General features: G+C 42.7%; 1 protein-coding gene across 2 annotated transcripts; it reads left to right on the forward strand.

Moving 5' to 3' along the window:
* Positions 1–3067: 3067 nt before the first annotated feature.
* LOC119337126 (uncharacterized GPI-anchored protein At1g61900-like) lies at positions 3068–7772 on the forward strand. Of its 2 annotated transcripts, none has more exons than XM_037609239.1 (8): positions 3068–3350; positions 4533–4697; positions 5530–6369; positions 6570–6812; positions 6912–6926; positions 7013–7153; positions 7264–7311; positions 7418–7772. In XM_037609239.1, the coding sequence occupies exons 2-8, from the start codon at positions 4667–4669 to the stop codon at positions 7486–7488; spliced, it is 1389 nt and encodes a 462-aa protein (XP_037465136.1). In that variant the 5' UTR covers positions 3068–3350; positions 4533–4666; the 3' UTR covers positions 7489–7772. The 2 variants fall into 2 exon arrangements, with proteins under 2 accessions (XP_037465136.1, XP_037465142.1); XM_037609245.1 differs by having other exon boundaries at positions 7421–7772.
* Positions 7773–13420: the final 5648 nt, after the last annotated feature.

Consider the following 13420-nt stretch of genomic DNA (forward strand, 5'->3'; position numbering starts at 1 on the left):
CCCTCTACTGAGCCCTCTTGGGCTAAGAAGCTGAAGAGGAAGATGAAGGCTCTGTTCTGCATGTAGACCCAGGGGCAGTATAGGGCCCATGTTGCCTCCAAGGAGAGTCGCCAACGCGATAAGAATATGTTGAAGCTCTTTGGTGAGAATGTGACCAGTGGCTCAAAGGACATCATCACTCCGGAGGCTGCTTGGATAGCCAAGCAGGAGTATCAGTGGACGGAGTCCGAGGAGGAGCCTATTCCCGCTGTCGAGACCGACGACGAGTCGTTTTCAGCCTGAGCTACCACCTGTGTCATAGGTGTCCTCTCTACCTTTTTGGTGTCTCGATGCCGACGGGGGAGAGAGTGTAGGATTTGCGCGTCTTGTGTCGTGTGTTTAGCTTTGTCGCTTTGCTTTCGGTCTGTTGAACCTTGTTTGCTTTGATTTGATTTGTGCTCATAAGACCAAGTTATCTATCATATGGTGTAAGACATATGCACTCTAGCGTATCTTATTGTCTTCGTTACTTAGTAGTTCATGAGCCTGTGCTATCCTGTGCCCTTATCTTTATGCTCATATTCATCATCTTGCCTACTTGCTCAGTGTTAGTTATATTGTTGCAAGAGATGCCTTGTCTATAAAATATAGGGGGGGTGTTGATCCTAGTATGTGCGTCGTGCAGTCCAAAGCACTTCTCCAGAGTGCACACATCTAGGGGGAGCCCGTTTATATTTTATAGATGATGAGTCTGCCGTTGATTCATTTTATATCCCTATGCGCAAATCTCGTATTGTCATCAATCCACCAAAAAGGGGAAGATTGTAAGGGCATATTTATCCCTTAGTAGTTTTGGTGATTGATGACAATGCTTTTGCGGACTAATCGTGTGCTTTGAGCGTTTCAGATATATCATGTCTAAACACAAGACGATTTGGTGCCCCTCGAAGACTATTGAAGACGACATTTCTTTATGTTTCTTTTCGATGGATTTGAGTCGTAGGAAAGCCGTACTATTAAGAGGGGGTCCGCGTTGGAAAGGTTTGGGTGGAATCTCACTTACACGTCTGTTCTTTTTGCACCACCTTTCCCTTGGCTCTTTGTAGCATCCTCCGTCTTTCCGTGTGTAGGCAAAATGAAGGACTCCTAATGTTGTTGTACTGAGGCCGACGGTAGTATTGCTCCACACAGTGGTACTACCACATGACCTTGCGATAGTACCGACATCCTGCATGGTACTACCGTGAGTGCTCATGGTAGTACCGTGGCCTCAGTACAGGCGCTGCTGCCCGAGCGGTAGTAGGAGCGGATGTAATTTTTTACATCCGCACCCTACATGGTAGTACCGCGCCTTGGGTGTGGTAGTACCGTGAGCTCTGGCCAGGCAAAACAACATGAGCGGAAGTAGGGGCGAATGTAATTTTTTACATCCGCGCCCTACACGGTAGTACCGTGCCAGGCTTGCGGTAGTACCGTATTGGATTTTTGCATGGACCTAAACTCAGCGGAAGTAGTCATGGATGTAATTATTTATGTCCGTACTTTCTCGGCCTTGACTATCCCTGCCTTGCGGTAGTACTACAAGGGGACGCGGTAGTACCGCGCCAGCGGTTTTACCGCTTCCTGTCTTAGCACATCAGGTCTAGTCCCGGCCCTGCCGTGCCAGCGGTAGTACCGCGGTCCGTCGCGGTAGTACCGCAGGCCCGTGTGGTAGTACCGCTTGTTTGACATGGTAGTACCGCGTGTCGCGGGCTGAGTTGGTGGATAATAGTTGGATTTGTTCTTCCACTATAAAAGGGTGTCTTCTTCTCCGAGTTGACTATATCTTCCATCTCCAAACTCCATTGATGCTCTAAACTCCATTTTAGCCCGATCTCTCTCCCTAACCAATCAAACTTGTTGATTCTCTAGGGATTGGTTGAGAAGGCCTCGATCTACACTTCCACCAAGATAAATTTGATTCCCCTCACTAATCCCTTGCGGATCTTATTACTCTTGGGTGTTTGAGCACCCTAGACGGTTGAGGTTACCGTGGCGCCATAGTCCATTGTGGTGAAGCTCCGTGGTGTCGTTCGGAACCTCCAATTAAGTTTTGAAGATTGCCCCAACCTTGTTTGCAAAGGTTCGATCGCCGCCTTCAAGGGCACCAATAGTGGAATCACGACATCTCGCATTGTGTGAGGGCGTGAGGAGAATATGGTGTCCCTAGTGGCTTCTTGAGGAGCATTGTGCCTCCACACTGCTCCAACGGAGACGTACTTCCCTTCAAAGGGAAGGAACTTCGGTAACACATCCTCGTCTCTATCGGTTCCACTCTTGGTTATCTCCTACCTTTACTTATGCAAGTTATATTGTGTTATATCACTTACTTGCTTGTGTGCCTATTATTGTTGCATCATATAGGTTGCTCACCTAGTTGCATATCTAGACAACCTAATTTGATTCAAAGTTTAATTTGGTACAGAAAAACTAAAAATTGTTAGTTGCCTATTCACCCCCCTCTAGTCAACTATATCGATCCTTTCACTATCTTTTTTCCTTTTTCTCATGCTTATTATTATGAGCAGGGGGCAATTTCGTCCAGCTACAGAAAACTGACATCACTCCATGCATCTTTTAACGGTGTAGGCTAACAGAACTAACGGAAGTGTTAGAAAGGGAACAAAATTTACACTTGGGTTTTAGATAAGCAAGAAAAAATACAGTGTTAAATAAGAAAACAACATTCAAGAGAGTGTTATATAAGGAATTTTCTCTTGATAATGCAAATGTTCATGGCTAAAGCAAAGATGGAAATTTGGCAAGACTATGAGCTTCTAAATTTGAAGCTCGACCTTCAAAGACGACCGAACAAAAGTCAAACGAAATATACCTAGAAATAAACTCTTCATGATGGAAATGTAATTTTTTAGGCAAATGATGGTTTTGTTAGATAAAAAAAGGCGTTTTTTTAGGGGGAACACATGCCCCAGCCCGACGCGCTTGAGGTCGGCCCACGTCTCGGGGGCAGGCCATGAGCCCGTGAAACGCCCGTATCGGCCAGTCTCTCGCTCTCCTTCTCTCTCCTCCATTCCACCGCACCGTGTGGGCGTGTACACACACTGACACACGAGACAGCCGCATCCCCTCACTCCACCACCTCACCTGCTGCTGCAGCTCGCCAACCCTAATCCCCCCAGCTCGGCGCACTAGCGCTCGCCCCACCCCACCCCACTGCACCGCGCTCGCGGCCGGCGGCAAGCGGGGCGGACTCGCGCACGCCGTCTCTCAGCTCCCGCCCCCGGCGGCGCGGCAACCAGGCGGATGGCCCGGCGTTGAGGGGAAAGCCGGATCGGCACGCTTCAGATCCAGCGACGCCGAAGGGAACCGAGGTGAGGCGCTCGCTAGAGTGTTTAGAACGAGGTCCTCTCGGTGTAGTTTAATGCCGCACAGCAAATCTGCGCATGGCATTTACTTAGCATTTTTTTTCTTTGCTGGAATAAGGGAGTAGAGGTAGGGGGAGTAAATTTTCTTGCTCTAAATCTGTGAAGTGATTAAATGCTGTCGAATTAGTGCTGTTCCCAGTAATGCCCATGCTGGCCTGGAAGGTTTGTTACTTGTTGATACAGACGCTCCACAGTCGAGTTCCTCGTGGAACAGCTGACCAGTATAGCAGAGAGCTAGACAGCTAATGGTGTAAGTATCTTCACGCAGCGATGGATGCGTGGGATTCGTGGAGCTAGACAGCTAGCTGTACTCATGCTGGTCGGTTCTTCTAATTCAACTGCAAACAAATGTTTCCATATTGTGTAGCTCAAGCAAATGGTGTGCTGTCGTCTGCTTATCATTCTTTGTGTTGCTGGATCCTCAGAGGTTCCTTGTGCAATCGGCAGTCCTGCATGGAGATGTTCTTGGAATTTCGTAACAACAGACTATTGATATATATTTTTAAGATTGATCCCGTGCAAGGATAACATAATGCTATCTATATAATGCAAATGGTTTGTTTCTATTAGGTATTGAGATTGAAGGTTGTTTCCTCATACCTTTTTCAATTCTTTGTCAAGTAAGTTGGAGTTTCATGGATAGGCAGCATAGTTTGACTTCTAGTAATGTCCCTTTGCTTGTAGAGTTACCTCATTATATCTCAAAGAAGCTTGCATCTGTGGTTCATATACAAGGAATAAAACTTACCCTTTTTGTGCAAGGAAGCACTATTTTTACTCTGTGGTTTGTCAATTCTCTGTGAAACCACAACCATGTACTCCATAACTACCCTCTGTTGTTAGGATGATACATGTAGTCAGAGTGTAGTGGACCAGAATGTTCTCTGTAGAAAATCAATTGCCGTGGGCAGTATAATTGCATAAGAACTTCCTACTCAGTTCCCTGCATACTTTTAGTTTTGTCAATTGGAATCATACCTGAAAATTAGATGGAAATGTTTATTTATCTTAATAACATATTAGAAATAGGTAACTTTATGCACCCACGCTTGTGCAGTTAGGAAATATTTTTCAGTGAATTGATCTTTATGTTGCATGTGACTAAAATTTCAATCTTTCATTTTGCAGGGTTTTTATCCTGTTTATTTTGTGCGGGTGCTACTGCCTCCAATGATCCTGCGAGTTCCACTCTTAAACTTGTCCTGTGACTGAGGACCTTGTGTGCACAGTCTCATGCGTGCATTGACATCTTCAGGTTGAAAATGGAGCGGGGTTCCGGTTCTTGTTTTCAAGGTGAGCCATTTTCCCCTGCACAGAAGTTTTTCATGCATATAATTAGACAGTACTCCCTCCGTTCTTATATTTTGGGACGGAGGGAGTATACTTGATTTTGTTAAAACTTAAGGTTTCTCATAAGCCGGCAGAAACTGAAGGGGGCAGGGGGATCTCACATATGATTTTAGAAGACTGTTTGAACCTCTAGTTCTTAATATATGGAAGCTTCTTAAGGGTACATTCACTTCTGCTGCATACAAATGTATAATCTAGACCGTCACCATGTTGTTATTAAGTCCCACCATCAATATGAGATGGTACAACCATTGATAATGTATGTTCAAAATACTTACATGGGAGCATTACTTCCCATGTGAAAATAAATAAATTAATATTGGTTTGACTTTCCTCGACAACACACACACAGACACACTGTATGGGTCTATAATGTTATGTTCTACTCCCTCCGTTCCTAAATATAAGTCTTTGTAGGGATTCCATTAGATGGACTACATACGGAGCAAAATAAATGAATCTAAACTTAAAATGCATCTATATACATCCGTATGTGGTTCATAGTGGAATCTCTACAAAGACTTACATTTAGGAACGGAGGGAGTACATTCTAAAAGTCCAAAATACATGATAGTCACAAGGTGATGACCATTCCCAGCCATTAGTCCAATACAAGTGCACTATGATACTAGAGATTGTAGGAAACTAGCTGAGGTTTTTAAAAGTATACTCACATTACTTCTTAGCTAGACGTCCATATGTAAAAGTGCTTTGTGTGTGATTTTTGTGACCACTGTCTTTGATGTGCTATGCTAAAAGTAAGATTTCATTGCAGGTGTACTGTGTCATTGGCTTGTATTGGTATTGATATGGCTCTGTGGCTGTCAGCATGTTCTGTCTCAGCAAACAACACTTGAACCAAAAGATAAATTTCTTCTGTCTGACCCACCTATTGGTCTCTTTGATCCGATAGAGATCTCACCATCTGTTCTCCCACACAATACCAACCCTGTTGAGCCACTGTCACCAATGTATCCGAACTACACATCCTATGATCCGGTTTTGACTGGAAAATGTCATGTAAACTTTTCCAAGCTCTCTTTTATGATGGACAAGACAGCGTCTGATTGTTCTGTACCTTTAGCACCACTAGTTGCCGATGTTATATGTTGTCCCCAAGTTAGTAGCTTAATGAATATATTCCAAGCTGCATATGGTGGTGGAAACAATACGCTTGTTCTCAATCAAGCTTCAGCAAATGCTTGTTTCTCTGACATCATGAGCATACTTGCAAGTAAAGGGGCAAACACCAACATCCCTGAGTTGTGTACTCTGAGGCCATCAAATCTTACTGATGCTTCTTGTCCCATGAAGGATATTAGCTCGTTTGAGAGAATGGTTAATGTAAGCAAACTCCTGGATGCATGCAGCAGTGTTGACCCACTGAAAGAGTGTTGTAGGCCAGTTTGCCAACCTGCAATAGTGGAGGCAGCGGTTCATATATCCTCAGGAGGGGCAAGCATGTTCGGAAGTTCTAGCATACCTGGGAGTGCGGCTGGGATTAATGCTGTTAGTGACTGTAAAGGGGTGGTTCACTCCTACTTGTCTATGAAACTTTCATCAGAAGTGGCGAACACTGCTTTCAGAGTATTATCTGGCTGCAAGGTGAACAAAGGTATACAACTTTTGGTACATGCTAATCCCTTGCTTGGGTTGCTGTGATACCAAGATTTCACGAAGTTCGTCATACTTCAATTATAAGTGCCTTTTTTTTTCTTACAATCTGACCCTCGTGTCATCACTGCTGTCAGTGTGTTATCAATACTAATGCATGGCATGAAGTGGAAATTCTGAGTCTTGTTCTGCATTATGCAGTCTGTCCGCTGGAGTTTGATGATCCTTCTTCAGTCGTTAAGGCATGTGGCAAGGCATCTACAAGGCCTTCATGCTGCGCAGCGTTGCAATCTTACATCGCAGCTAGACAGAAACAAATATTTGTCACAAACTTGCAAGCAATTAACTGTGCAACAATGTTCGGATCAATGCTACAGAAAGCTGGTGTGGGGAATGATATTTACGGGCTGTGTGATATTGACCTGAAAGATTTTAGCCTGCAAGGTATGTTATGAAGATATTAGTTCTCTTTAATATTTGCTTCATATCGGAATGGAAAATAATTGTCTATTTTCCATGGCACCATTTGTCAAATTGGAGCAGCTTTTGGGCAGCAAGGTTAGTTCCTTCAATCTACTTTATCTGGTTCATCATAGATCTGTACTCATGTGGTTCTGTGCTAAATTCAGTATTTCATTCTGTAGGTTGTCTACTTCGGAGCTTACCTACGGACATTGTATTTGACAACGTTACGGGCATTAGCTTTACGTGTGATTTGAGTGATAATATTGCAGCACCATGGCCGTCGTCATCGTCTCTCCAGTCTTTGTCGCAATGTGCTCCAGGTGAGAGGGTACTCACAAATATGTTTTGAAACGCATGCGGCACTAAGAAATAAGAGAACTTCCTTGCAACTGTGCATGTATTGACAATAACTTGTCTGTTTCGGTTTCAGAAATGTCATTGCCTGCATTACCGGTCGCGCCATTATCAGGAAGCTCAGGTACTTCAACAGTCTCTCGCTCGCCAGTACAACTATGGGTCCATTCGTTTGCTATTGTTTCCAAAGAGACCTTGCTAACAGATTGAAATAATATTTGTCACGACAGCAGGTATCTCCAGAACTGGAATTGGGATTCTGCTGCCTGTTGTGCTCCTCACCACGACCATCTCCATCTGAGAAAAGCACGCCATGTCCCGAGCGAGGAGCATCATAATTTTCCCCGCTGTGCAGGCCCTGCGTTGTAAATTATGTCGCATTGCATTCTTGTAAATGAGCCTTTCCCTTCTCTGTCCCATTTTGTCCAGCAGATAGCATTGTGATGTGCTAGAGAGGACCGTTGCACCTTTTGAGGCATTATCTCTGGAAGTAAAATCTCCTAGACTTTGGCTGGTCAAGTGGCATGGATTGCGATTTGCGACAGTGGATGACATGAACCGAATTGGTATGGTTGTCGATACTCAGGATCATGCAGTGCAGCAATCAGGTTTATGCCTCTAAATTTTCAGTGAGCACACTGAAGTACAACTAAAAACTGATAAAATTTGCTAAATACTCCCTCTGTTGGAAAAAGCTTGGCCCAAGCTTGTCCTTCAAATGGATGTATCTAGCACTAACTTGATGCTAGATACTGGATACATCCATTTGAAGGACAAACTTTTTCAGACGGAGTGTTACTCAAACAGTGTAGTGTGTCAATCTTAGACTGACGAGAAACATGGTGAGCCCAGAGCTTGCACTACCAAATACCACAAAACCGTCGTCGCTAGTCTTGAGAGTAATTGCAGATTGAAGAATTGACACATATTGTTGAATAAGTTACAATGGCCCGTTGATCGGCCAATATTCTTGTAAGATGAAGTTGCAACGCAATGGAGCACACATTCTTGTGAACCGTTGCACCTCATTCAGGGATACTTCTTCGAAGGATTGTTTACTGGAACTCATGGCGGTGTTGTTTGCTTCCTCTTTGCTTTAGCTGTATAAATAATTAAATATTCATCTATGAGTAAACGTACTGGGTACATGGATGTATTTTGTATGTAAGCTGACTATATTCATGTGTGAGTTTACAAAAGTGTGCCAAATTGGAAGAAAGCTATCTCTTTCATTCAAGTCAGTTTGGGCAGAGTATATGCCTTGTAGCATTTTTGCTTAGCAATGCTATCCACAAAGAAACAGAATGAAAAGTGAAGCGGCGTTTTGGTGCGTGAACAGTAAATCATAAAAAATCCAGAACAAATTCTGAAAAAATTTGTGATGCAAGATGCTCAGATGCGTGATACTCGTGCAAGATTCGTGAAGTTTGAACATTCGAGTAGCTCGTGGCAAAAAAAAAAAAAACAATCAGGTCTGTGAGAAACATTTGAAAACAACAATGTCCACGCCCAAATTTGACTTTTTTGCCGCGCGCTTCTCGAATGTCCAAGTTTTACATGAACTTCACGCACATGGACATCTTGATTGCAAAAGAATCAGATTTTTTTTTCTATTTTTAATCACTATACTGTTCACCAGGCTCATCTGAGCCCAGGCACCGAAGTGGATATTCGATGAAAAGATGACTAATATCCCAGAATCAAGAAGAACGTACATGTGCTCTGTTGGGGGTTGCTGAACCTTGATGCCAACCAGGCGCCACAGAAGACATGGCAGAACACCCATCCAACGAAACGGTGAAGGAAAATGGAAGACATATAGCAAATCTGCAGGCGACCCGCATACCCAAAAATTCAGATCTTTAACCTGTATCAAAATAAGAAATTTGAATAAAATATTCTGTCTAAAACATATTTTAAGATAGCCCATTCATCAAGCAGTTAGGTATGTGTATTGAAATGAATCAAGCAAAATTAGCATTGTTTTATATCACTCATTATGTATAAAGGTTTTTTCCCCTTGCATGAAGTATAATGTTTGCCGTAGTCAATCAAGCATGCCTAAAGGATGAAAAAACTTAAACCTATTGGATGCCAGACCGAAGACATGCGCTTCCAGCCACTCATTCCTCTGCAAACGTCGTTAAATTTGTACAAAAACAAAGTTCCCAGCTAAACCAGTTAAGGATGACAATTTTCATTTTTTTCCGACAAAGGCGCATTACTGACGAATTCATCATATATACACTTCGCTAGAAACAAAGTTCGCTACATTCATCATATATATTCAAAGGGTGAGTGTAGAATAGCTTATTCTACATCCCTAGTAACGCTATGTACAAAATCTAGTAAACACTATATAAAATGTAGTAATTCTGAAATATTATTTTTACTATCCAATTCTTGATTTACTACATTGTCAAAAAAATTACTATAGTTTATATTCTGAAATATTATAGGTCTTAGTTGGTACAATCCCCCTGAAATGCTTATTGTTGCGTTCCTTCCAAATGCTCCATGCTGCAAGTAAAAATAGCTCCATGAAGAGAGGTATGTTCCAGCTGTTCTTGGCTGAAGCAATGTTTTGTAATCATGATTGTCCCTGATTCCAGACAAGACCAAGGCTGAACCAACATTCAGTGCTAAAATGACACTCAAAGAACAGGTGCTCCAGAGTTTCCTCGATGTGAAGTCCACATAGAATACAGTCGTGGTCATTTCCAATATTGTAGTGTCTTTGTTTGAGCATATTTCGTGTGTTTAGGCGATCAGAGAAGAGTAACCAACCGAAGAACTTGATTTTCATGGTGGATTTAGATTTCCAGATCCAGCCAAAAGCCTCATGAGCACGTACTTCCCGGAAGTAGAATGTGTAGTATCTATGAGCCGTGAAAGTCTCCGTACCCCAAATATATGTCCACACACCTGGTTCATTGGAAAGAACAATCTCCATCGCGTCACACTGCAGTTGGCGAACTTCTGCATGTGCCTGTGCTGAGAGGGGAAGTTGAAACGCCTCTCGTAGCAACGTGATGGACAAGAAATCCCTAACTGATAAGTCTTTATTTATGGCGTAAGAAAGGGCTCGCAGGTATTTCTCAGCAAAAATGGTGTCAGTCCATAAGTCTTTCCAGAATAGTACATTGGTTCCATTTGCCACTTGGACGGTTGAGATTCATCTGTATATTGGCATCAGCTTTGCGACATCTCGCCACCAGAAAGATCCACAAGGATCAGATGCATGCGGGATTTGATTCGTGTAGTATGTGTCCCAAATAAGTTCAACCCATGGCACGTTCCAACTATTATACAATTTGTGCAGATATTTCAATAAGAGTGCATCTCCTTGAATTGTGAGATCAATCACTCCGAGCCCTCCACTTTCTTTGGGCCGACACACCATTTCCCAAGATGCTAGAGAGTTGCACTTGTCCCCTTGCTCAATTTTCTTGGTCCATAGGCACTTCCTTCGAATTTTATCCAGGAGCTCAATTATTTTGGTTGGCAATCGAAGGGTGCAGAGAGCAAAGATAATAAGCAAGGTGATCACTGAATTAAGCAAAGAGAGCTTTCCACCATAAGAGATCATGTTGAGAGTGGCCGTTAACCGTCGTTCTACGGAGCAAACTAGAGGCATGAGCTCTAGAACTATTGGGCGAGTGGTACCAAGGGGAAGCCCCAAGTAAGTGAAGGGCATCTTGCCAATGACACATCCGAAGATAGAAGCAATCTCCTCAGTCTTTGCAGTTTCACAATTGATTGGTATGAGCGTTGATTTGTGAAAGTTTATTTTCAACCCAATGGATGTGGCATAATTGGTCAGAATATCCTTGATGACAGTCGCTTGTTGTGTGCATGCAGGTAATACCAGGATTGTATCATCAGCATATTGAATCACCGACTACTCTTTTGATACGAGGATGGAAACGACAGATGAATTAGGTTACGTGCAAAAGCATCATTAATGGCAGCTTGGAGGAGGTCTGCCACCAGAACGAAAATGAGGGGGGAAAGAGGGCTCCCCTGTATGACCCCACACTTGCAATGAAATTGACGGCCAGGAGTTCCATTGAGGAGGACCGATGATTTGCCTGAAGAAAAGATGCACCGAATCCAGCTTAGCCATTTGTCATTGAATCCCATGTTTTTCATAATCTCAATCATAGCTTCATGCTCAATAGTGTCAAAGGCTTTGGCAAAGTCTAGCTTGAGGAGCATGATTTCTTTTTTACAAGATTGGCATTGATATATGTATCCGTATGCCCACGCAAGACAATCTTGGATAGTCCTTCCCTTCAGAAAACCATATTGGTTTCGATGCACGATCTTCAAAATAAAATTTTTGAAGCCTATTGGCCAAGATCTTTGTGACGACTTTGAGACAAAAATTTAACAATGTGATCAGTCTATAGTCATTAATAGTTTCAAGAGAGCCTACTTTTGGAATGAGAGTGATGAAGCCTTCATTAATGCTTTCCAAATTTAGCTCACCATTGTGGAATTGATTGCAGGTTATAAAAGTCTTCTTTAATAATTGGCCAGCATCTTTTTAAGAAAAGACCAGTAAAACCGTCTAGCCAAGGGCTCTCTCTGCAGGCATTTCTCTAATAACTTTGTCAATCTCATCATGGGTAAAAGGGAGGGTTAGGTCGTCAAGCCCTTCAAAATTTTCAATGATTCTAGCAAGATCAAACTTCATGTTGCATGGTTGTGAAGATCCCATCCTTTCTTTGAAAGTTTGAAATATGATGGATTCCTTACCCGCATGATATTCAACAGTTCTGCCGTCACTGATCGCCAAAGAAGCTATATTATTCCTTCTATATCGCTCCAAAGCCATGGCTTGAAAGAACTTTGATGGCTCATCTCTGAATTGGACCCATCTAATTGTACATATATTTTTCCAATAGAGTTGTTGATATCTTAGTAATCTCAGAATGTGAGTCTTGAGTATTCGACGAAAGTTGGCTTCAGGTACGGTCAGAGCACGTTTATTTTCCAATTCATCAATCTCACAAAGGGCTTTATTTGAGTTTTCAATGGCCACCAGTAACTTGGATATACCCTTGCTCCAATGTTTGAGGTCATGTCTTAGGGTTTTTTAGTTTGCGGCATAGAACAGTGGCAGTGTTCGCAGAGTTGACTAGTTTGGCCCAAGATGTCTCAACGATATTCATGAAGCCCGGGTGTTGAATCCAGAAGGACTCAAAGCAAAATAATTTGGATTTTGGAATGTTTGTTTCAATAGTAACAACATAGGGAATGTGGTCTGAGACATGTTTACCTAGCGGTTTGACCATGGTTTTAGGATATGAGAGAGTCCAGTTTGACCTTGTGAAGAACCAGTCAAGTTGTTCAAGTGGAGGGTATAATTGCATATTTCTCGAGGTGAATGAATGTCCTTTGATAGGTAGCTCAATTAAGCTTTGAGAGTGGATGAAATCATTAAAAGTATTCATGTCATTCATGCTTCCACCTGGCTTATTACGATTCTCTGGTGCACGAATAAAATTGAAATTTCCCATGAACAACCAATCTTCAGATGAAGGAATATCAAGTGCACACAAACATTAAATAAAATGCCCTCTCTGCTCTCCTTGGCACGGCCCATAAACATTGACCAACGTCCAGGTTTGCGCTGATTGTGTGGATCACAAACGTGTGACTAGAGCATAGTCTTTAGAGAATAAAACATTCGCAGAGAAAATCGCACTGTTCCAAATTGTAGCAATGCCACCAAAAGCTCCACGAGAAGGCACGAAGGTAAACTGATCAAACCGATGAGGACAACAAGATTTAATAAAGGGCAGATCAAAAGAAGGTTTTTTAGTTTCCTGCAAGCATACGACCGCACAACCACTAGAGGTAATAGCATTCGACAACGCTAATTGTTCGTCCCCAGAGTTTAAACCACGAACGTTCCAACATAAAACATTCCAATTCACCAAAAGAGGCATTTAAAGCAGAAAATAAATTTGTCCAGAGCAAGGCCTAGATCGAGGTTGAAGGTTCCTCCTCCTAAGAATCCAGGAGCGATTCTTCAGAGAGTTCTTCTGCAGGAATAGCACATAGCACAATTCCTATCTGTTGGATCACTCGGACCGGCGTTGGTGGTGGAATTTGATCTTCTGACGCTTCCCTGATTCTGAGAGCTGTCGGGACAGTCCTTGGCTTGACCTTGGAGACTTTCATCTTACTGCCAGACACCTGATGAACCTTGAAACCATCATACT

This window comes from Triticum dicoccoides, chromosome 1B (genome assembly GCF_002162155.2).
Source record: "Triticum dicoccoides isolate Atlit2015 ecotype Zavitan chromosome 1B, WEW_v2.0, whole genome shotgun sequence".
Classification (NCBI taxonomy): domain Eukaryota; kingdom Viridiplantae; phylum Streptophyta; class Magnoliopsida; order Poales; family Poaceae; genus Triticum; species Triticum dicoccoides.

Excerpts from the sequence above, each read along its gene's own strand:
- LOC119337126 (XM_037609239.1), top strand. The coding sequence starts at position 4,667 with ATGGAGCGGGGTTCCGGTTCTTGTTTTCAAG. Across the intron at positions 4,698-5,529 it reads TTCCGGTTCTTGTTTTCAAG|GTGTACTGTGTCATTGGCTT; the intron begins GTGAGCCATTTT and ends ATTTCATTGCAG. Across the intron at positions 6,370-6,569 it reads TGGCTGCAAGGTGAACAAAG|TCTGTCCGCTGGAGTTTGAT; the intron begins GTATACAACTTT and ends TGCATTATGCAG.